Genomic DNA, 25,375 nt, shown 5'->3' on the forward strand with positions numbered 1-25,375 from the left:
TACACAATCATTGGTTCTTGTGTGTGTTTCCGTAGGTGACAAGTTACCAAAGGGTGCACCCGAACTGATGATGACACCACAGGGAGTATTAAGGCCGGAGCTGGTTAAGTTCAGAGATGACAAGTGTTTCGCACTCGATATAATGACCGTTGAAATGAACCGTAACGAGCAGTTCCCTTGAACAATGTGCTATGAACCGGTTTATATAGAAATCGGGTTATATATAATAATGTTATGCTTGATTTTATATGAAAAATGGTACATGAGAAGATCACATATTAGTTTGTGGAACTTCTTTTAGTTCTTATTCTCTCTTATGTTCTTTCAAAGCCGTGCTAGGCTTGAGATATCAATAGGGTAAGCGTCTGAAGGTGATTGTGCGGTGTACGATCTCCTTGCGATAACCACGTTTGCGGCTTCGGTCGGGTGAAAAGCATCCCAAAATACGTACGCATTTCGGTTTCCACATGGTCTTTGTCCCGGTAAACATGTGATCTGACCAGCATTTCTTCCGATTCCACAACACCCTGCGTTTGTCGTTGTGAACCCTGGAACAGACAAACATTCCCAACAAAACTGATATCAGGTTCAGTTTCTTTAACATTGAAAAGAAAAACCTCTCTTGTGTGTGATAAGTATATACCAAATCTAGAGGGGTTTGTGATCATGTCCTGGAAAATGCCATAGGCATTGATGTAAGTGAACCGTGCATCAGGATGATTGTTGTTGAGCTGATCAACCATAGATCTTAGCTTGTTGTTGAAGATTTGGTTCGCTGAGTTGATTCGGTCATCGCAAGTCTTACTGTCCCGACTGCGAGAGAGGGCGTTCGGACTACAACCGATAGCGCCAACTCCGATCAATGCAAACTTTCTAGCCCCATAGTTGTATAGTGCCTATACAAACCCCAAAAGGAAACTTGTGAAACAAGGAAGCATCCAGAAGAGCCAAAACGCTTGTATCTAATGACACAAAAGCAGGATAAATTGCGTAGCCATATTAGTAAGATGTACATTAAGCTGAGTGGTGTAGCGACTGATGAGATCATCAGCGAATTGTTCTGGTGTGAATTGTCTGCTTGAAGAGTAGAACGTAGGCATGAAGTAGTTGTTGAGATAGTCGTTGCTTCCTATGCCAACAGAATAAATGCATTTCTTGAGGTAATCAGCTGCTTGAGCCTGGCCTCCTAGTACGCTCACCACCTGCTGTACCGTTGTCTGGTAGTTGCGAACTTGCCCGCTAAAGCTTATTCTTTGTCCCTTCATTTCCAGTAAAACAAAAAAAAAAAGATTGTTGGAAATGTTCTAATGTTTTAGGAATGAAAAGTGTTGAGAGTATTTTTTATGTTAAGTTACCAATTGTCGACCGGTTTCTTCTCGGATTCCGGCAGCTGCAGATGCGTAGTTAACTCCGGTGAGTATTTGCCGACCACTTACAGTATTGTACGCAGGAATGTAGTCTTTAAATCCAAGTAGCTCAGCTTCATTACGTCACGAAGAAATATTAAAACCATGTTAGACTAGAACTATTAAAAATTTAGTCACAGTAGACTATTTAACTAGCAAAACCTCTGGTTACTTAGTGTTATGTAGAGAAGATAGATTCTAAAAGAGGACTCGTACCAATCTCGTCAACGGTGGTTTTTCCGTTGGAAAACCGGCCAGTGGGGCCGCCGAAATCGATGCCGTAAGGAAAGTAATTGGCTCTTGCAAAAGAAACAAGACCATTGTTGTTTCCATTGTCAACCAAAGAATCACCGAAAATGAAGTAACATGGAACTTGTTGTGCTTTTGCTACACTGGACGCTAAAGCCAACAACACAAACACTACACACCAGTTCCTTGAGCAACTCTCCATTTCAAAACCAAAGTGTATTGAGTATAAAAAAGATACTGGAAGTGAAAAGTGTAGTGATGTGAAGAAGTCCAGAGAAGTAGTGTGGATATATATAGATGTTTGATATTTTGATTCTGGTAGCTTTAACTTTGTAGGGCTACTCACTTTAAGATTGGTGGGTCCAAAAAGTTGTGTTTTTCTTCTCACTCATTACTCAAAATTAAGGACTTATGAAGGGTTTTTAATATTAATTACTTGGTACTTCAAGAGTGAAGACCAAAGAAAACTGTGTATGTGCCGACAACCCCATCGACACTAATTAATGATCCTCATCCCCATTATTTAAGGAGTTTAAGAGATGTGAGAAACTTCTGAGTATCTCCAATGCAAAATTCTATTTTTTCCTCTAAAATATGGAATAAATTTTATTATAGACTAAAATATGAAGCTGAGTTGGAGCATTATTTACTTCATATTCACTTTTACTCTATTTTAGAGAAAAAAAGGATTAGAGATGGTATGAAATGTGAGAAACTATCGAGATACAAAACCAAATTTTTTTTCTTATAATATCGAAATCAAGCATTTTATTATACCAATAAAGCTGCTTTCCTTCCTCTAATAATACTATCTATTTGCCATTATACTAATATCGGTATTTGTTTAAATTCATCGTTTTAAATCTTTCAGAAATTTGTCACCTAAAACATTATTAATCAGGATAAAATTTGAAGATGAAAATACACGGATGGATGGAATACATTTTTTTTGTCACTAAAATACTTTATTAAAATAAAAGTGGAGAGTACATAAATCGTCAAAATACAAGAAACTCTTAGACACAAAATATCAAACATAAAAAAATTATATTAATATATAAATTAAACGAAAACTTAACACCGGTAGGACCATCCAATTTAGAACTGATAAAAGTTCTCATAAACTTTTAATAAAAGATATTTTGCAGCATAATTCGAGAGGACAAAAAAGTCGTAGGTTTGACAAAGCCACTTGGGCTTCCGAAGTAGAGTTGTTTCCGCGTACAAAAGTCCAAAAGCTGTCATAATTTGATACTCCCTATGTTTTTATCACTAAGTAATTTTAGTTAAAAACGTGAATATTAAGAAAATTTTTATTTTTGAAAAAAATATCATTTAATACATAAATTCAACCAATAATAAAAAGTTATAAATTATTTGATTGGTCATACAACATGTAATAAATGTAAAAGGTACTTTGGATTATGTAAATATCTTATATTATGAAACAAATATTTTTTGATAAAACTACTTACAGATCAAAATAGAAAGAGTATCAAATTGCGTCAACTAAAATCATTTTTTATATAAATACAAAGGAGAAAAAATCATGATAAAATGTGTATTTTCGATGTCACTTGCTGTGTATTAGTGTGTGTATATATAAAATAAAGATTTTAATTATTAAGAAAGGAGGAAATTTGGTGAAAAGAAAACAGGTGAAGAATTAGGTTAAGGCAATAAATGAAAAGTGGATTTGTGTATAAATCAATGACTTTGTATAGCATAAATGACCAAGGCCGGTGCCGCTTTCACGTGCGCTCCAACCCTTTTCCATTTAAGATCGTAGTGAACATCTTCGATTTAGATAATGACACGTTTATTTCATCTATATACGGTGATTTTCAGGTATAGATGTCGGGAAATTTCATATTTGATATTTAACGTCGTTTAGGATCCGATTCAAAAGGGGTTGGCGTTTTCTTTGTTCTGCAATATATCATTTGTTCTATTTTGATCAAATATGAGGTTTCCAAACATATTTATATGACCTATGTTGATACCTAGAAAAAGAAGACATGAATCATGGGATATGGATGAGGACCGAGAATCATCAATGTTTTTTAAATGATATTTTTATACACTCTTTGTATCAAATGTTCACATTGCGAATTTTAATGTTATTTTTATATACTCTTCTAGACTTCTAGTCTCTTGTATAAAGAGACCATTTACAAAGATATATTCAAGAAACTAATCGCGAACGAATATATATAACTGATGGCCATTTTCCCCTTAAAACGAAATCTGTTACCACTTAGTTACTAAATCATTAGTCGTTGAATGCTTTCGTCACAAGGTTTTAAACATAACAGAAATGATATTTTCAAAACACAAATAGGTAAACAAAATAGGTATTAGAATAAATCTGAATGCAAAAAACCGAGTTAATATATATCTAGAAGTCTTAAATCATTCAACCTTTCAAGCTTATTCAGTCTTAATCATTAAATCATAGAACACACATTGTCTATTAATGAACGAAAAAACAAAATGTATAAATAATTTTCATGTTATAAGATTGATATCACAATCAAGCATTGACTGATAACTAATCGGGCTTGATTTTGTACAGTACAGCACACTAGATTACATATGATGAGAAGAATTACATAAACATACTGTCCATGACTTTATATGAAGTGAAATGTAATACCTCTAATGGGATGGACATTTGGACTATTCGTTTTTGTTTGGTTCTTTACTTTGCATTTTGATTTCATGATTTGATCACCAAGTTGTGACTAAATTTACTTTTGTTTGAGTTCGGTTTGATTTAGAAAAAGTAACAAAAGTAAAAATAAAACTTAATTAAAAAGTAAAATAAATCGAGATCGGATCCTGAATATCTACGTTTGTAAGTATGCTCTGATTTATACAGTAATTTTGTTATGTTCGGTTTTGCTTGGCACACCGGATTCTTTAGAGTAATATGTGTTCATTTTTTGGGTTCAGTTGATAATATAACGCTTTCGTTGTTTTAACCGCACCGGTTAGGTATAACATATATGTTACGTAGCGCTTTCGTTGTACTTTTTTTTTTTCTTTTATTTTGTAAACTAAAAAGGAACTTTCGTTGTACTTACACTATTACCTTTGTTGGATCATTTCGTTTTCTTACATTGTTGGATGATTTCGGCTCGATTGAAATGGCCTATACTTGTTAGGGCTTGCTAGACTGATACTATTTTAGAATCATGGGCTTTTAACAATATAAAAAATTAGCAAATGATTTGAAAAATGCATATTCTATTGTTGAAAAATGCATATTCAAACAGAAATAAGCATGCTCATAGAAGAAAAGAAGCAAATTTGGATTTTGAAAAAAAAATTCTGCTACGAGAAGACAACTAAAGAACTAAACTTTGAAAGGTATTATGAAAGCCGTCCAAAACATAAGTAACTAAAGAGGTGAGTTTATGCCAGACAACTGAATGTTGCTAAGTTCTTTCATCCGATTTGGACTCGATCGTAGTTGATTCATTGTCTTTTTCTTGTAAGGTGTTCAAACCAATGACGTTTTAAAAACTTAAATGATCAAACTTAACATTTGATATTATATATTTTCCAAGCATACTAGATTCAATTTCAGTGAAGCTGTGTCAATATCCCTTATATTTGTCATTATTTGGGAACACATAACTTCACAATCTTTTTCCAAACAACTGAATTTAAAATATGAAAACATACACTTGGTTGAGAAGTCTCCTATTCTCTTTTCTTTTAAAGCCGTGCTAACGCTGAAATATCAATTGGATAAACGTCATCAGACGATTGCGCATTGTAAGATCGTTGTGCTATGATCGTGTTCGCATGATCCGTTGGATGAAATGCATCCCAAAACACGTACTCATCTCGGTTCGGACACGGGCTTTGTCCTGGTAGACATGTAAGCTGACCTCCATTTCTTCCAACTCCGCAACACGCAGCGTTCGTTACCCTAAACCCTGAAAACATTCATCCACAGACCGAACATATACTAAGAGTATAAACTACAAGAAAATATAGATTGTACGATCATATTTAGATTCATGAAAAGTTATGTGTACCATAAGCAGAGGGATTGGCGATTATGTCCTGGAAAACGCCATAAGCATTAATGTATGTAAACCTAGCATCAGAGTGGTCGTTGTTGAGCTGTTGGACCATAGACTTAAGCCTGCTGTTGAAGATTCTGTTGGCCGAGTTGATACTTTCCACGCAAGTTGTTCCATCGGGGCTGCCCGTTGCAAGGGAGTTCGGGCTACACCCGATGGCTCCCACTCCTACCAGTGCAAACTTTCTAGCTCCATAGTTGTATAGTGCCTTCATAAACACAAAGAAATATTGTGGAACAAGGAAGCTAGAGTCAGAACTGAACTAGATGGATCCCTTTTAAAGAGCTACATATGAATCTTTATAACCAAAAATGAAGTTCATGTAGCATAAATTTATTTCGAATTTTTTTTTTTTTTTTGAGCTAATGTCCATCTTTTGCTAAAACTTGAAACTTTGTATTGATTTGGACCAAGTTCATAAACATCCATTTATGAAGATCAGATCATCAAATGGGTCCTCCCATGACGAGGATAAAGGACAAAAAAAGAAGAAGCAGAGGACTTATTGCATAGCGCAGTCTCATCTAACTGGAAATCACTAAAATTGAAAAATCTTACATTGAGCTGGTCTTTGTAACGATTGATAAGATCATCAGCATATTGTTCGGGGGTGTACTGTCTGCTAGTGGAGTAGAATTGAGGCATGAAATAGTTATTAAGATAGTCATTGCTTCCCAAACCAACAGAGTAAATGCATTGCCTAAGGTAATCAGCCGCACTATTCTCATCTCCAAGAATCTGTACCACTTGTGACACTGTGTTCAGATAATTTTGAACTTGTCCTCTAAAAGTTATCCTTTGTCCCTTCATTCCAAAATCAAAACAAACAAATGTTTAAATTTTTTTTACGTTTGTCCTAAATGGAAACACAGAGAGATTTATCAAAATGTGGTTCTGGTCAGTTACCAACTGTTGACCGGTTTCTTCTCTGATTCCAGCAGCTGCAGATGCGTAGTTGACTCCTTGAAGTAACTGCTCGCCACTAACATCACTATACGCGGGAATGTAGTTATCAAATCCAAGTAGCTCAGCTACATTATATAACAGGAAATATCAAAAAATAAAACATGTTAGCTTCTGGTACCAAAAGCTATTGTTTTGTAAAGAAGAAGGGTGTATACCTATCTCGTCGACGGTAGTTTTTCCGTTGGAAAAGCGGCCGGTTGGGCGACCCAAATCAATGCCGTAAGGGTAATAATCAGCTCGTGCAATAGAGGCAAGACGATTGTTGTTTCCATTATCAACCAAAGAATCACCAAAGATGAAGTAACATGGAACTTGAGGCTCTGCTTTTACCTTAAACCTTAAACCCAAATACAAAACAAACATAGAAACTAAGCACCATTTCTTCAAGTAACTCTCCATCGATCACAACCAAAACAAAAAAAATTGGGAATTGATTTTTTATGTATTGTATAACACAATGTATTGGTGAAGTATGTGTATTCTTTAAAATGGGAAGTGCAGGAGTGGTGGTTGTTGTGAAATGTGGAGAATCCAGAGAAGTTTTGAGTCTATATATGGAGTCCGAGAAGGGTAGTGCTATAGTATTTATTTTTTCTTTCTTAGCTGTTGTTAATTAATTTTGTAGTTACTTTATACTATAGTTTTGTTTAATTGGTTTTATAATAATACCATAGTTTTTTTTTTTTGAAACGATAATAATAATACTATAGTTAAAGACATCTTTATGGGGTTTAACAAAAAAAAAAAAACTCTGTGAAATGCATTTTCATTTCACGATCGATCCTATCGTCTGGTTAATAGATTTTGAAGTAAAAACTTAAAATTGTCTGCAATAGTATTCATGAACTAAATAAAAAGTGCTAACATTACCAAGAGAACTCTGATCTAACGCACTGTGTTTGAAAAGGCTATCATAATATTATTGTGAAGAAATTCAAATTGTTTTGAAACTGAATTCAAAATGTTTATTGCCTGGTGGTTTTAATATTAGAATATATTATTTCAAACTGAAATTGAAATCATAATGTGAAATTTCACATCCCGCTTATGCACTCTTGTGGTAGGTTTAATTCGACGTGCGGTAACAATTTCTTACCTACACTAAACCTGCTACTTATGTTATAGACCTCAAATGAATGGTGCCAGCTGGGGCGGAACTAACCAATATATTTTACACCAAAAAAAAAAAAACTAGCCAATATATCACAACATGGGACACATCATATTAAGTAACAAAGTTTTCAACTAAAAGTGCTCGTGGTATTCATGAAGATTTAACCATTTGAAATTCCAGGTCTTCAGAAAAATTAATGAAAATTAAAAATTGTGTATGAATGGGAATGGCACTTGCCCAGATTAAAGATCAGCTTCGGTAAAATATGCGGTTGCAAGATTTTATTTTTTTTTTGACTAAAGGCTTAAGAAAATACGGTTGTAAGAAAATTGTAATAATAATCGCGTAAATGGTGGAGTCTGTAGATGTACGTTTTTTTTTTTGGAACACTGTTTGTAGCTAAACGTATAAATCATATTTCTGTTATTTTTTAGATTTCGATTTTAAAAATGGAAGAAAAAGTAAGTAAGTAGAGTTAGGTTTGGGCATTAATTTCGCGTGGACTCTTTGTGAAACTTTTTCGACATGTATATCAAAACGGGGCGGTGCTTAGACGTACGCCATAAGTAATAATATAGTATATATATACAATCATAAATCGATCATATGATGCATATTTTTTTTTGGTAAAAAAAAAAGTGTTTTCACCTCTTTGTCGGGAACCCAAACAATATAAATAGTTTTTCCCATCGCGAATCGAATCCGGGTGGCGGAAGTTACAGCTACAACTCATTTACCACCGGAGCTGAGTCGTTCCGGTCATATGATGCATATTTGAACTCGCTGGTTCATTTTAGTTTAGAACATGGTACATAATGTATTTTGATCGCGCGATTGTTTTAAAGTAGCGGAACCAAGCGCCACTAGCGTTTCCAAGGAAATAGACTGACCGGTTCAGTAGAGGTAGAGCGTTTCACACGCATAAGTGCTAAAATCTCACAGTACAGAACTAAGTACGTACGTATAGGTTTATACTTGTGTGTGCTAGCTTTGAGAAATAAGAACTTTATATGTATAAATTATAAAATATATTATCTATGTCGATTTTTATGATTTTTGTAATAGACATAAAACATAAAATTTGCATGTGATATCTACATGGAAAATTTTCCATAAATAAAAATCAGTAAGAAGAAAATTGACAGGGGAGTAACAAAAACTTAGTAGTGTACGAAACTGTGTTCGAAATGCAGTTCAACCGGGCATTTGAAAATGTAAAACATCAACAAATAGGTAGATACTACTTATCCCGACCATCCTATATAATTAGCATGCAGGATCGTGTACTTTTAGAAATAAGAGAAATATACTTTTAATTTATATGAATTTATTTTTAATCAATTTCAGTTTGCTATGTAAACTTATAAGCTTGAAGTAATAAATTTTCGATTTCTTTTATATTGATATTAGATTCTTCATTCTTATTCATATTTTATTCAGTGAAACTATATATTCTAAGGCGTTATGTATGTTGTCAAAATATATGAAAAACTAAGTAATAATATGCCTCTTGCGCAGAGTGAAATTGGTTAAGAGAGTTAGTATTTCTTACTATAAACATGGGTCACAATTTCATTGACAACCAATCTTCTGTGTAGTTTTAGAAATTTTAGAATGATCAATACTATTAAAACAAAAATATAAAGTTGGACCCAACTTGCTTCTGGGTAAAAATAAAATACAAAAATGCTATGTAATATAATTAATATGACTACAATTTAAATATTAATAACTACTAACTATAAAATTTAGGATGGTAAGGTTTTAATTAAAGAAATAGATAATAAGGACTCATTTATATCCGGTACGTTACATTTCCTTACATTTGACTACATTTATTCATAGTTAACTTATTTACATAAGAATCTTGGGGTTTTTTTTTAAATATGACTCAAAACAAAAATTCAAATACAAATTAACCCATGATTTTTTTAGATCTTTCATTTGTCTTATTCACCCAGAAGTTCGGATTATTCACGAAAATGCCATTACTTTTTCTTTTCTTTTTTATCTTTCGAAATTGAGTGTTTTACTTTATCATTCCTACATTCATCAAGTATTTACAATATTGTCATTGCCATCAATACACCAACCCACCATAAACAACCAATTTGAAGCTCTTAATGCACCAAAGTTTCAATTTTTACTCTTCATATCTTATTACTTATGCACACAAACTACATCTCTTTCACTTTCTCTCTATATTCATAAAAAAACCAAGATTTTGATTCTAACCTTTGTAAGGTTAAAACTCATGATTCTTGGTCATTAACAAGTGGGTCTGTTTCATGGTAAAGTTATGTATGATAGGAGAAGTTAATCAAGTTATCTCACTGGTTGAAAGTATGAAACTATTTTTTTTGAGATTTGTTCGTCACAAGACTTCCGTGTAAGTCTTTTGATCGTAGAAGACTTATACGGAAATCTTCTGGTCAATACAGAGATTAGTTTTTCAATTGACTTTATGTGTGGTTTTAGAGATAACTTCTCTAGAAATCTTCCGACTTTTCTTTGTTGACAAAAAAATCTCGAAAATACCAGAGAAGACTTCATGGTAAGTCGTCTAGGATACACAAATTAGTTTTGCAATTGACCGGATTGTGTCAGAAGTTTGACTTTCTCTAGATGACTTCCGGAAGACTTCCATGTAAGTCTTCTGAACTCTCGGTGGAAGTCTTCTCACTGTCGGTGAAAATCGGCTCGGGTTAATTTTGCAATTGAAAAATAAAATTTAAAATATTTAATTTTAATTAGACGACTTCCATGTAAGTCTTCCGGAAGACGACTTACACGAAAGTCTTCCAGAATTTTATTTCGAGATTATGGTCAAACCTTGGCTATCATGGAAGTCGTCTAATTAAAATTAAATATTTAATTTTTATTTTTCAATTGCAAAAGTAACCCGAGACGAATTACATGGAAGTCATCTAGTTAAATGTAATATTTAAGTTTTATTTTTCTCGTTGAAGACTTCCATGTAAGTTTCCAAGAAAAGGTCAAATTTTTGACACAATTTGGTCAATTGCAAAACTAACATGTTTATCCTAGAAGACTTGCCGGTAAGTCGTCTCTGGTATTTTCAAGATTTTTTCAAAAACAAAAGTAAGCTGATATTTACAAAGGAAGACTTCCAAAGAAGTATGCTCTACTCTTCTATGGAAGTCTTCCTTTGTAAATATTTAATTGCAAAAATGACCTAAATGGAAGACTTCTTGGAAATCTTCAGGCGGACGACTTCCAAGAAGTCTTCTAAGTCAATATTTAATAAAATTTCATTTTCTCTAAAACTATAAAGTTTTTTTTTTAATATTTTCTTGTTAATTCATGTATATTAATCGATATTGGAGCTCTCAAATGAAATTCATAACTTAATTGATTTTAATTATGAGGTTAGAAACATTCATGTTTATTAATGTTTCTAGCTATCATGGAAGTTTTCCACGTTAGTTTTTGTAAACTTGTTAAGTAATTATAAGATTTTTTTAAAAACTTTCAAAAGTGTTAAGTAACTTCAAGATTATCAAGTTATATGGTTTAATATGACTTCTTAGATCATAAGATATACTTTTTAATTTTCATGAGATTTAAAATTTTAATTTTCATTTAAAATTTAAGTTTCCCGCATAAAATTATAATTTTCCGCTTAAATTTCTCGCTTAAATTTCATTTTTCCGCTTAAAATTTAAGTTTTCTAAGAAGACTTCCTAGAAGACTTCCCAAAAGACTTTTATTTAAAGTGTTATATGTTTGAACTTATGTAATGTTTGATATTTTGTGAATTTGACTAAGTTTTCTTATAAGTGCTCTCTCTTAGTTTTTAGTAAATTTGATTAAATTTTTGTGTTATTTTGTTTTGCTATTGAAGTTGTATTAATAACTTCAATAAATTCAAGTATTTTTGGCAAGATAATATTGTAAGCATGAACATATTTACAAAAAATTTCATTAATATCTCTTCAAATTTACAAAAAAATTCACAGGTAAAAGAGTACACACATAAATCACAAAACATGCCATAAATAAAACTATTACACATGGAGTTAGAGATTATTCCTCCACAAAGATAAGTTTGGACTTCATTTGACATGAGAGAAGGCTCTGTCAGAAGACTAACCGGAAGTCTTCTAGGGAATTATGAAAGAGGAGACATGGAAGCTGGAAGTCTTCTGGCACATAATATTTTACAAGACTTCTGAGACGACTTTTCAGATATCTTCTAGAGTCTGACCCAGATTTAAAAAATCTGCATATCCAAAAACGTTCAAATGACTTCAAAAAAAATGAGCGGAAAATTAGATTACATTTATAAAACACAAAAGATAGATATCCAAAATTTATAGATTTACTTTTAAAGAAGTGGAAGTTGAGAACCATGTGATCAAAAATCTGCAAAAACAAGATAAATTAGTGAGATGAGACAAAAAAAATGAAAAATTCATATAAATTTGATAATTTCAAGTTCAAAGAAATTAGAGAAAGGGTGGAGAATTTTAGTTTGGAAAAAAATAAGAACTTTATGCAACAAGAGGTAACCTAGTGAAGAAAAATCAGCCATGGAAACTTACCGAAACGCTCAAATTTGTTATGAAAGAGAAGATATGGAAGAAGACTCTATCAGGAGACTTCCGGAAAGTATTCCATGAAGTCAGAAGACTTCCTGGAAGTGTTTATGGCTTCCATAAACTCGGAAGACTTCCAAGAAGTTTTCAGGTGCATAATATTTTAAATGACTTCCGAGAAGATTTTCTAGAATTCTTATCCAGATCTGAAAAACTTGCATATCTAAACTCATATCTGAAAAGTCTGCATATCCAATAACGTTCAAATAGCTTCAAAAAGAGAAAATGAGTGGAAGATTAATATATCTATGTTTATAGAACAAAAAAAAAAAATAGATATCCAAAATTTATAGATTAACCTTTAAAGGAATGGAATATGAGAACCATGTGATAAAAATCTGCAAAAGCAAAATAAATTAGTGAGATGAGACAAAAAAAATGAAAAATTCATATAAAATTTGATGTTTTCAAGTTCAAACAGATGAGAGAGAGGTTGGAGAGTTTAGTGAGAATCATTAAAAGTCTTCTATTAGACGATTTCTTGGAAGTCTTCTACCTCTAAATATATTACTCGCATAGAAGACTTCTAAACCCTAAATTTATAGCCTAAATTCAAATAACTAACTAAATAGAAAAAGACACTTCACTAAATTTAAGATAGCCTTTAAAAGTGTTTAATATACACAACACTAAAAACATAGAGGTCAAATTTTAATTTTCCAAAAAAAATGTTAATTTTCTAAAAAAATGTTAATTTTTCCAAAAACAATGTTAATTTTTCCAAAAAAAATGTTTAGTTTCCAAAATCTAACCATAAAAATACAAATAATACTACAACATATGTTACCAAACCCAAAACCAAATAATACAATGACTCACTACATTCACTCTTCTGTGTCGAATACTTTTCAAATTTATTATATCTTAATGTGTCATTTATAAATGTTTATAATTACAATATTTCCATTTTTTCCCCATCAAAATATTTTTAAATTTTCTTATTAATTATTTGTAAGATTTAAAATATGAGAAGACTTCATGGAAGCTAGAAGACTTACAAAACCCCCAGAAGACTTCCAAGGATATATTCGTAAACATACATTCTGTTTTTTTGTTTGATCATACGGGGTTACTTGTAATTTCACTAGTTTTGCATTTGATTCAAGTTGGAGTATACCTTTGTACAGGGGCGGATCCAGACTAAATATATGTATGGGGCACAAATAAATGGCATAACAAAAAAATGAAAATAATTATAATTAAAATTACATTTATGCAACTTTTATTTGGAAAAATTAAACCTATAATTATTTTAAATCCTGAATCTTTAAAAATAATTACTATAAACTTTTTTCATTAATGTGTAAAATTTCTTTAATATAAAATGATTTTTGACCAACATATACAATAATAAAATAGTTTCATATATATGATTCTAAAATATTTTGTAAATCAGATTCAAATAATATAATTTATTTGATTAACTAAAATTATAATTTTTTTAGATTCTCAAATAACATATTGACAAAAAAAAATGAGAGATAAGAAATGTGTATTGAAAATATAAAATGTAACAAGTAGAAATGATAATATAAGGAAAAGAAAATATGAGATATGGTTAAGAGAAAAATGATACTCCCTCTGTTATGAAATGTAAGATATTTTGGGTTGTACACACTTATTAAAAAATTATTTTTTACCTAGAAAGTATTATTAAAATTATAAACTAAAAACCACTCAACCAATTACAAAATAAAACTATTAAATTTGATTGGTTACATAGTTTTTGATAAACTTAAAGTAACCTAGAAAGATGAGAATTATTCTAAACATCTTACATTTCAGAAGAGAGAGAGTAAAGAAAAATGTGAAACACAAGACTCATGGCGTGGGCGTCGAACTCTAATCCCTAAGGGCTATTGATGTCACGGACAACCAACAAGTCTAATGGAACTAATATAATCATTATGGGGCACATGCCCCACCTTTTCACAACGTCGATCCACCTCTATTTTTTTTTTTTTAAATCAAGTTTTGGATCATATTTGGCTATTTTTCAAGAATCTTTTCATTTTGATTCATGATTAAGTCTACCAAATAATTATGTTGATTCAAACCACGATTAAATCATAATATAACTATATACTATTAAAACTAAAGTCATGACTTCTTTCATGTGAGATATTTTAAAATGCACCATCCTCTTGAATGTTTATAAACTTTTACATAATTTAATCATCATATATTTTAATATCTTTATATTTTATTTAAAATATTTAAAATACAAATAAACATTGTTTAAGAAAAATCTAAGCAAATATTTTCAGAATCATTTTAAATTTTATTTTCGAAAATATAATTAGAATATTAAATTAAATTTAGTTTTGTTTTATGAACGAAAATTAAAATCATATAAAATATTTTAATGATAATAAAAATTAAATTAATTAATTTGGAGAAATACATTTTATAAATATCTTAAAAAGATTTTGTTAGAAAGAAATATCCATTTCTATTTCAAATAAAATAAAAAAAAAATCTTATCCAACTTTGTGTATTTCAAGTAATTTTTCAATTAAGATTTTTACTACAAAATTATTTTGCATATACAATATATTATAGTTTCTTTTTAAAAAATATTTATGCCGTTTTTAACAATATCTCAAAATATTTCTTCTCTATAATGTAAGTCTAATTTAATTTGACTTCCATATACATTTAAAACTTAGAAATAAAATTAAAATTATGTAAAATAGTATTGTTACATAATAATGTTCTCAAAATAAATTTTGTTCCAAAAATTTATAGTAATAGCAATATAAGCTACTTAAATATAGGCATTGAAAAATTATATAATACATATAAATTACATTAATTTAGAGATAAATTTTATTATATAAATTAAAATATTTTAATATAAAAAGATAAACCTGCACGAAAATCAAGATGTAGTTAACGGTAAAGATAAATTTGTTTTGAATACTACCGGTAAACATTTATCAGCCGCAAATTAACTATGAACATGACCCCTACATGATATTCAAAAATGGACTATATAACTACGTATTTCTTATATTATTTTGGTGTTCATAAATTAAGTTATATATTCTGACATGTAATGCACTTAATTGGTCAATATCTTTTATTTGGATCCCTGTAACTAATTACCATGGGAAATAAAACCCATGGGAAATAAAACAAAGATATGGCTACATATGTCCTACAGAACTTGGTGTATAAAAACTTTGTAATTTATATCACTACAAGAAAACAGGGGGATTCTGATGGCCGAAATCGTCGGAAATTCGTCGGAATAGACCGATTCCGACGAATTTCTGACGAACCCGTCCGTCGGTAACGTTTCGTCGGAAAAAAAAAATTCGTCGGAATTTCGTCAGAACTTCCGACGACTTTCTGACGAATACCGAGAAACGTCATTCTGACGAACTTCCGACGATATTACGATGCGGATACACGAGACCAGAGTTCATCGGAAAAACTACGTACCGACGGAGAACGTTCCTCGGACACTTCCGACGTAGAGTGTTCCTCGGTGCATTCCGACGAACCTCGTTCGTCGGAATTTACCGACAGACAGTGGTCGTCGGAATATACCGACGACCGTTGTCCGTCGGTAAATTCCGACGAACCTCGTTCGTCGGTAAATTCCGACGGATATATGTCCGTCGGTATATTCCGACGACCACTGTCCGTCGGTATATACCCATTTTTTTTTCAAATTAATTTTGCATTTTTATATATTTTTTTATATTAATAAATTTAAAAAATCAGAAATTTAAAACTAATAATATTATAAAATTTAAATTCATAAAAACCGAAATAGGAAAAAAACATTCATAAAGTTTAAAATTCATACAAACCGAAATAAAAAAAAAACATTCCGAAAGTTTTAAAAAGCCGAAATAAACTAAGATGAACTCGAAGACATCAAACGATCTAGCTTTTGCATAATCTCGGTGTTGAACTTCTTCTGGGATGCCAACTCAGCATGGATAGTGGCATTCTCCGAACGGATAGTGGCATTCTCGGAAAAGATAGTGGTGTTCTGCTCCTCCAATGCCCCAATCCGTTCATCTTTGTCATGTAGCTCCTCGAGAATCATGGGATCGGCATACGGAGCTTGTGAAGAAGATGCCGGATACGAAGAAGCACGACGGGCCAACCCAACTAAACGGCCTCCTTTCCTTTTAGGAACCGCCTACAAAAATATTTAAAGTAAGTAAATAGGGACAAGTAAGTAATCGACATTATTAAAAAAATATAATAATAAAAAAAATTACCTTTTCAACCATCTCATTTATTTGCAATAGAGACAGGTTGGTTGAAGCTCCCGTGGAGTCGCCGTCATCAGAGAGAGGCTGAGATTGGGAAACTATTTCAGCTTCCACCAAATCAACTACACCTTTGATCACGGGGTCCTGAATTTGACCCGTCGTCTTGTTAGTGTGAGCCACCTTAATGAGTTGTAGACGATCAACGGGATTACCGTCATTTGCTTCGATCTAAAAAAACAGTCATTATTAGCCAAGAAATATATAAAATATTTATTTAAAAAATATAAAGATAAATAATAATAAAAAACTTACAAGTTCATCCTCCTTAGTAGACATAGAGCAAGCGCCGAGGTTGTGCACATACATACCTTTCCCGCCACGATCGCTCTTCCGGTTCCTAGAGTTCCTAGAAGACGTCTCTGCAGTTTCTTCCTTCTCCCAATGAGCTATCAACTGCTCCCACACCGACCCGTTGATGAACCGTGGCTTCTTGTCTTCCACGAGTTTATCTGCTTTGTGTAAGAGTCCATGGCCTTTTCGTTGAATTTCTTACGGATTGTTTCCGTAAGATCGGAGTGCCAGTTGAACTCTTGCTACAAAACAAACACAATTTAATAAGTAAATATATTTAAAAAAATGTTCAAACTTTAAAAAAATGAAGAGTTACTATACCGCGAACTGACGAAACCACAACTCTCGTTCGTCGGAAGGGATCACACTCCACTTTGGATATCCAAAACGGAGCATGAAGTACATCATCTGGTTGATGCTCCGGCTAATGCCATTTTTCGACTTGGTGAACCTTTAAAAAAAATACAAGTTAGCAAGTTAATTAAAGGAAAAAATATAACGGTACAAATAAAAAAAAACTAACCAAGTGCTATGGCCTCGTCGTGGGTTGGTTTGGAGAAACGGGAGATGCTCTCGACCTGGTTGTTGAACCAATAGATGAACCGGCATGACCACCGGATCCTGTTGAGCAGCAGCGTGAGGGGCAGCGTGTGGGGCTGAGGGAGCTGGAGCGGGAATATATGCGGGAACCGAGTCATGAGACGATCCCGATGCACGGGAACTGCTCACCGAACTACGTCGAAGACGGGCTGCGGGGCGGGCTTCATCCTCGGCCCTAAAAAAAAAAATTAACCCATCAAACATATTTTCAAATCATTTCTATTTTTAATGTTTTCATTTATATATTTACAAAAGGTTTTATAAACGTTTTAAAAAAAACTATTAAACCTTTTATATATATATTATACAAAATTATAAAAAATTAATAAATATAGAAAATTGTTGTTAAAAATTTATAAATGAAGAAAAATGTTGTTAAATATTTTTTTTTTTTTTTAAAAACGTTTTATTATACATAGTTTATTAGTGGAAACTTATAAAAAATTATAAAAAATTTTAAAATTTTTATTATACATGATTTACATATATATATATATATATATATATGTATACAAAATTATAAAAAATTTATAAATATAGAAAAAGGTTGTTAAATATTTTTAAAAAATTTTAAAAACGTTTTATTATATATATTTCATTACTGGAAACTTGAAAAACGTTTTTAAAAATAAAAAAAAAACGTTTTAAAAAATCACAAAACGTTTTTAAAAATCAAAAAACGTTTTTAAAAATCAAAAAATGTTCCAAAAAAACTTAAACAACAATCCAAACAACAATCCTAACTTATATATCCTAAACTATCCATTCAATCCTAAAATCCGAGATCAACTTCCAAAACCCTAAACAATTGATAAAAAAGAGGGTTTGAGATGATTCTTACATGATTTGGGGTTTGGGGAAGATATATGAGGGTGAGAGGATTCGCCGGTGAAGAGAGGTGGAGAAAGGCCGGAATCGCCGGAGAGGGGGAGAAATCGCCGGAGAGTTCGTTTTGAGAGAGAGAGGCCGCGGAGATAACGAAGAAGGAAGAAGGAGGGTTATTATATCCGAGGATTCCGACGGACACGGGTTCGTCGGTATTCCGTCGGTATAATTAAAATATACCAAATGCCGATTCGCAAAAATTTTCAAGCGGTTTGGTTCTCCCGGGCTAATTGAAATTCTGACGGAATGTGTCCGTCAGTATTTTCCGACAGACACATTCCGTCGGTATATTCCGACGGAATTCCGACGACTTAGTGTTTAGGGTGTTGATTTCAAGTTTCTAAATGCAAAATCCAAATCTTTGATAATATATATAGTATTTGCATAAAGATTTAACAATAAAAATGTTTTATAACACGATTTTACACAACAACATTTTTTGTAGTGTAAGCTTATATAAATATGATTGTATAAGTATATAATGTTAAGATGAGATGTTATGAAAACAATGATATGCATACATAAATATTTTAATGAGTTGTTATATTTGAACGGTTGCGATCTAATACTATACTAAACACTTATTATGTGTTATTTTCATAGTTTTGGCATCTAAATTTATAGATTTTTATGATTGAAACTTTATAGAAAAACATGTCGTCGGTATTTTCCGACGAAATACCGACGACCTTTCCAATTTTCAATGAAACCCGTTGTCGTCGCATGTCGTCGGTATATTGCGAGGGATTTCCGACGGACCATAAAAAAAAAAAAAAAAAAAAAAAAAAAAAAAACTAATCTGAATCTTCTGAATCTTCATCAAACTCCCCAACCTCGGCTTCCGGCTCTGAATGTACGACAGCATCATGTCCAAACACAGTCAAATTCTCAACGAGTTGAACATTTTCCAAATCTTCAACTGCCTGGGCGTTGCTGGTAGACTCTGGTTGCAATGGTTCATCATCATCAGAAGTTCCATCCACTCGTCCTCTTGGGTTGATTTGCGTTACAGTAACCCATGGATCGTCTCTGTACGTCACCCGAGGGTAACTGATGTAGCACACCTATACATATCAATTATACAAGTATTAGTAAAATATATAACATTAATTAATTATATTGGTAAAAAATTATGAATAGATTGACATACCTGATCAGCTTGCGAACCAAGAATGAAGGGATCATAATATTGAAGTTTCCGCCGCGAATGAACTGATGTAACACCAAACGCATCAATCTTCACTCCTCTATCTGGGGTGGTGTCATACCAATCACAATAGAATACTACACAACGCAATCCAACCATTCCAGGAAATTGGATTTCCAATATTTCTTTTATGTTGCCGTAGTAGACATCGTCACCAGAAGAAGATGAAACACCAGCATCATATGTTGTCTTAGAATGACCTTTCCTTGTGAATGCATATCCTCGCGTACAAAATTTAGGATATGATTTGACCACATAGTTTGGTCCCTGCACAAATTCGCGTATCCAATCATCGAACACAAGACCTCTGGCCAAACCATCATTCACCTATAAAAAAAAACATATATGATTGCAAAATTAATTAGTTTATATATATTAAATTTAAACTAATCATTTGCATAGGGTAATATGATATATGACTCACATAACTACGAAGCCACGCAGCAAATCCGTTATCTCTAAGTTGTCGAAGCTCATCTTCTGTTGCATGCCTGTGAGTCATACGCAACTCCGCCATATATACACTATATACAAAAATATTATCAATATGAAATAAATTTATTGAATATTAATCTAACAATAAATGAATAAATATTTTTACCTCTCATATTGTAGAACATCTTCACAGTTGGTGAGCAAATATGTTTGCAAATGAGCGTGCTCAGTGTCCGTAAGTCTCCGCTTCGTGAATTTTCCACTAAGTCGTCCTATTTCCTTGAACATGCTTGGGACAGTAACATGATATGTTGCTCTCTCCCCTCTATCATCATGCCGAGCAGGTCTTCGGTGTTTTGTATGCACTTCTGGTGGAAAATAATTTTCAGCAAAGATTGCAGTTTCTTCATTGATCACCTGTGCCACTATAGATCCTTCCACCCTGCTTTGATTTTTGACCATCTTCTTCAGATGATGCATATAACGCTCAAAAATATACATCCATCTGTACTGCACAGGACCACCAAGTTCCAATTCTCTTGCGAGATGAATAGCAAGATGTTCCATTACATCAAAGAATGATGGAGGAAATATCTTCTCAAGGTTGCACATGCTGACTGGTGCGTTTGTCTTCAAATTATTAATACCCTCTTCAGTCACTACTCTGCTGCATAAGTCGCGGAAGAAAACACTAATCCCTACATAGATAAAAGACATAATTTTCGTAAGTATTAAGTTTTTATAAGCATAATTGTTAAATATAAAAATAAATTAAATTGTAAAAATATAATATACCTGCAATTGCTTCATGAACATTACGTGGCAATAATGCTGAAAAAGCAAACGGAAGGAGGCGCTGCATAATTACATGACAATCATGACTCTTCAAGCCAGTAAACTTTCCTTCGCTTCTATCAACGCAGTTCCCCAAATTTGATGCATATCCGTCAGGAAATTTCACTTTATCTGTAATCCAATCAAAGAACTCTTCTTTTCTAGCACCATCTAGCCGATAAATGGGAAAAGGGGCCGTACCGTTCTCATCAACGTGAAGTTCAGAACGATCACAAATATCGACTAAATCCAACCTTGACTTCAAATTATCCTTCGTTTTACCTTGGATGTTAAGGACTGTGTTCATCAGATTATCGAAGAAGTTCTTCTCAATATGCATGACATCTAAATTATGCCGCAATAGATGACTCTCCCAATATGGCAGATCCCAGAAAATACTCTTTTTGTGCCAGTTATGTAGCTCTCCAACCGCATTGACTCGAATGTTTTCATGTCCACCTACATCTGGCGTCCTTTCTGCATCAAAATACCTAAACTGCTTCAACAAATCTTTCCCACTAACTTCCTCAGGTGGACCATCAAACACCTGCTTGTTCTTCGTAAACGAAGTCTTACTCCTGCGGTATGGATGATCAGGTGGTAGAAATCGTCTGTGACAGTCAAACCAACACGTTTTCCTTCCGTTCTTTAGTTGGAAAGCATCTGTGTCATCTTGACAATATGGACATGATAGCTTCCCATGTGTTGTCCATCCAGATAACATACCATATGCTGGAAAGTCACTTATTGTCCACATAAGTACTGCCCGCATCTGAAAGTTTTCTTTGCGCGAAACATCGTATGTCTCAAAACCATGCGCCCATAGTTGTTGCAACTCATATATTAGTGGTTGAAGAAACACATCTAGTGATCTTTTAGGATGATCTGGCCCGGGGACGAGAATTGAGAGAAACAAAAACTCTCGTCGCATGCACAAGCTCGGCCGTAAGTTGTACGGTGTCACAATAACTGGCCATAGAGAATACTGCCTTCCATGCTTTCCAAATGGGCTGAAACCATCAGTAGATAATCCAAGATAAACATTTCTTCTCTCTTCCGCAAATTCTGGATATGTTGACTGGAAATGTTTCCAAGCCTTTGCATCTGAAGGATGTCTAATCTCACCATTTGTGGAATGCTCTGCATGCCATCTCATTGCTTTTGCTGTGCGCTCACACTGATACAACCTCTTCAATCTTTCCGTCAAAGGCAAATACCACATTCTTTTGAATGGGATCGGAACTCTTCCCCTCGTCTCCTGATAACGAGGTTTCCCACAAAATTTGCATACATTCCGTGTCTCATCCGCTCTCCAGTAGATCATGCAGTTGTCAATACATACATCTATCACTTCATACGGTAGTTGAAGACCTGCAACAAGTTTCTGAACCTCGTAGTATGAACCCGGTGCAAGGTTATCCTCAGGTAGAATACCTTTGACAAAATCAGTAATCGCATCCATACATTCTTCAGCCAAATTATAGTCTGTCTTAATACCCATTAATCTAGTTGCAGATGATAAGACTGAATGACCATCTCTACAATTTTGATACAAAGGTTGTTTTCCTGCATCCAACATGTCAAAAAATCTCCTAGATTCGGGGTTTGGTTCTTCCCCTCTATAATGATCATGTACCATCTGCTCAGTACCTACACCATAATCTATATCCGTTCTAGATTCTTCTAACCTAATATCAGGCTGAGGTTCACTAACAGGCTGAGGTTCGCTAGTACTACCATATTCATAACCAGTTTCCCCATGAAGGTACCAAACTTTATAATTACGTGAAAACCCTTTCATATACAAATGAGTCCAAACATCAAATTCTTTTATAACCTTATTATTATTGCAAGAAGAGCAGGGACATCTTAACATACCACTTTTTGCATCCGGTTGCTGTTGAACAAGCCTCATGAATTCTCCAATCCCTTGAACGTATTCTTCCGTAAGCAAATTGGTGTTCGGATCCAAATGAGGTTTATCCATCCACGAACGATAATAAACTTCTGAAGACATGATTTTCACGGAATTGTTATGACTAAAGAGAATGAAGAGAGAATGAAGTGTGAATGAGTTGAATGAGGAGGGGTTGTATTTATAGGAAATTGGTTACGGACCTCCGACGACTTTCCGACGAAATTCCGACGGATGTAAAGCAGTCCGTCGGAATTCCGTCGGTATTGTCCAATCTCAAACGGCTATACAACGGTCATATATATTTGTCGGCAACGGTCACATGGTTCGTCGGAATTCCGTCGGAAAATACCGACGGAATTCCGACGACTTTGCCGTTAATCGGAATGTCGTCGGAAATTCGTCGGAATATACCGACGAACTTCCGACGACTACAACGGTTACATTTTTTATCGGAATGTCGTCGAAAAGTCGTCGGAAAATTCCGACGAACCGTATTTCGTCGGAATTCCGTTGGAAATAGCCGACGGAATTCCGACGACTTAATTTTTTTGGATTTGGTCGGAAATTTGTCAGTATTCCGTCACAAATGTCCGACGACCTTGGTGTCCGTCGGAACCTCCGTCGGAATTCGGTGTGTTTTCTTGTAGTGTATATTTGGACTAATAATCATTTACAGATTGATAAAGTTGATGAAAATCATCTTGAGCAACCTGACCATAAAAATTTAAATCGCTCTTCATATACTATAACCAAATATTCATAAAGTTTCGAAAATATTGTACGACCCTTTGATTGTTTTTCATAAAAAATCATTAATCTTTCATATTTAACAGGTTAATGGTGATGTTCTAGATTTTTATCAAGTTTATTAGGTTTTTAACTAAAGAAATTTCATTAAATTCGAATCGGATTATAAACGGGTCATCGAATTTTCAAAAAGTATTGTCAAATTTATTATCAATACTATTAAAACAGAAACACAAAGTTGGAAGTAAAAAAAAATTAAAATTCTATATAATATAATTAATTTGACTACAATCTAAATATTATGCGTAGTTTATCCCTCCCTCCCCCGGGAGTAGTCACTATATTATGCGTAGTTTATCCTAGGCATGGAACTTATTATCCGAGATCCGGATTCGATCCGAGATCCGAGATCCGTTCTGAAAATAGGATATCCGGGGTGCCTGGATCTGAATCCGGATACTATAATCTTGGATCCGTCCAAACCAAATCCGGATCCGGATATCTTAATTTCCAGGTCCAGATATCCGGATCCGGATCCTATTTTTATAACACACTAAATTTTTAAATTTTATTAATATTAATATTTGATATTTTAATATTTATACATAAATTAATCTTATAATATTATATTTTAGTTTTTACAATATTATAGACATATATATATATATACAAATCTTGTATTTTTAATTTGTTTTATATTAAAAATTAGTATTTTTTTAAAAAAAATATTATTTTTAATTATTTTTACGGATCCGGATCCAGATATCTGCGAGTAATAGAATATTGAGGCGGATATCCGAAATCTGGATATCCGGAAACCACGAATCCGGATCCGGATCTGGATATTGAATCCATGGATCCGACATATCTGGATCCGGGTACCCTAAATTTTTCCGGATATCCGGATCCGTCTCAAGCTTAGTTTATCCTCCCCCCACCCAAGAAAACTATAAACTCACAAAGCCGACATAACAGCAAAGAGTGGTGATTGGTGAAGTTTGCTTGACCAATCCAAACTTTTTGTGAACCCACCAATAATCGAAAGATATAGAATGGGCTGGAATTGAACCCTTTTTGTTAATTCATTTTTGAAACTTTTTTTAGTTATCAGTAACATCATACGTTAACGTCAGTCGCATTGTAATAAGACTTATTAACGTGACCATACCAATTATACGTTAACGTCATTCGCACTGTAATAAGATTTATTAACGTGACCATTCTTATTATAGTGCAATAAAGAGTCCGATCAATTTTGGTCTGATCTGTGGATCGATTAATTACTTCCCTCTTCTGCAAGCTGACAGCAATGTATATCCACAAAAGTTAACTAATCCAAATGGTTTCGGTGTCTCTACGGGCTATGAACACAATTATTTAGCGGTCTATATAGCGCTCACTTTTCGACTTGGCATCAGGAAATGGTTCACGGAGCTACGAAATTGAATATCCTGCAAGTGCTATGTTACCGAGTTTTGAACCAAGCAAATTCAATATAACAGCATGATGAAATCATTAACACAAGAACAAACATCTTTTGTGGCCAAGATGAAGCCAGTTTCAAAAAATAAAAGTTGTACATGGATCTGAGATTTCGGAGGTTATAAACATTTTTTTTTTGAAGAAAGGTTATAAACATTTTAAAAACTTTAATTGAGATTTTTTTCTCTCTCGTAATTTGGGAGTCTATTTATTATCTCTATAAAAAAAAA

General features: G+C 33.2%; 2 protein-coding genes across 2 annotated transcripts; both read right to left on the bottom strand.

Annotated features, from left to right (window-relative positions):
* Nucleotides 1-222: 222 nt before the first annotated feature.
* Nucleotides 223-1,922, bottom strand: LOC106357985 (GDSL esterase/lipase At1g29670-like). Its single transcript, XM_013797719.3, has 5 exons — nt 1,623-1,922; nt 1,356-1,480; nt 1,014-1,259; nt 644-896; nt 223-548 (listed from the first exon to the last, which is right to left on the bottom strand). The coding sequence occupies exons 1-5, from the start codon at nt 1,855-1,857 to the stop codon at nt 325-327; spliced, it is 1,083 nt and encodes a 360-aa protein (XP_013653173.1). The 5' UTR covers nt 1,858-1,922; the 3' UTR covers nt 223-324.
* Nucleotides 1,923-5,189: 3,267 nt separating this feature from the next.
* LOC106357984 (GDSL esterase/lipase At1g29660-like) lies at nt 5,190-7,323 on the bottom strand. The gene is made up of 5 exons (XM_013797718.3): nt 6,874-7,323; nt 6,659-6,783; nt 6,311-6,556; nt 5,705-5,960; nt 5,190-5,602 (listed from the first exon to the last, which is right to left on the bottom strand). Exons 1-5 carry the CDS (start codon nt 7,115-7,117, stop codon nt 5,379-5,381), a joined length of 1,095 nt encoding a protein of 364 aa, XP_013653172.1. The 5' UTR covers nt 7,118-7,323; the 3' UTR covers nt 5,190-5,378.
* Nucleotides 7,324-25,375: the final 18,052 nt, after the last annotated feature.

This window comes from Brassica napus, chromosome C7 (assembly GCF_020379485.1).
Source record: "Brassica napus cultivar Da-Ae chromosome C7, Da-Ae, whole genome shotgun sequence".
Lineage (NCBI taxonomy): Eukaryota > Viridiplantae > Streptophyta > Magnoliopsida > Brassicales > Brassicaceae > Brassica > Brassica napus.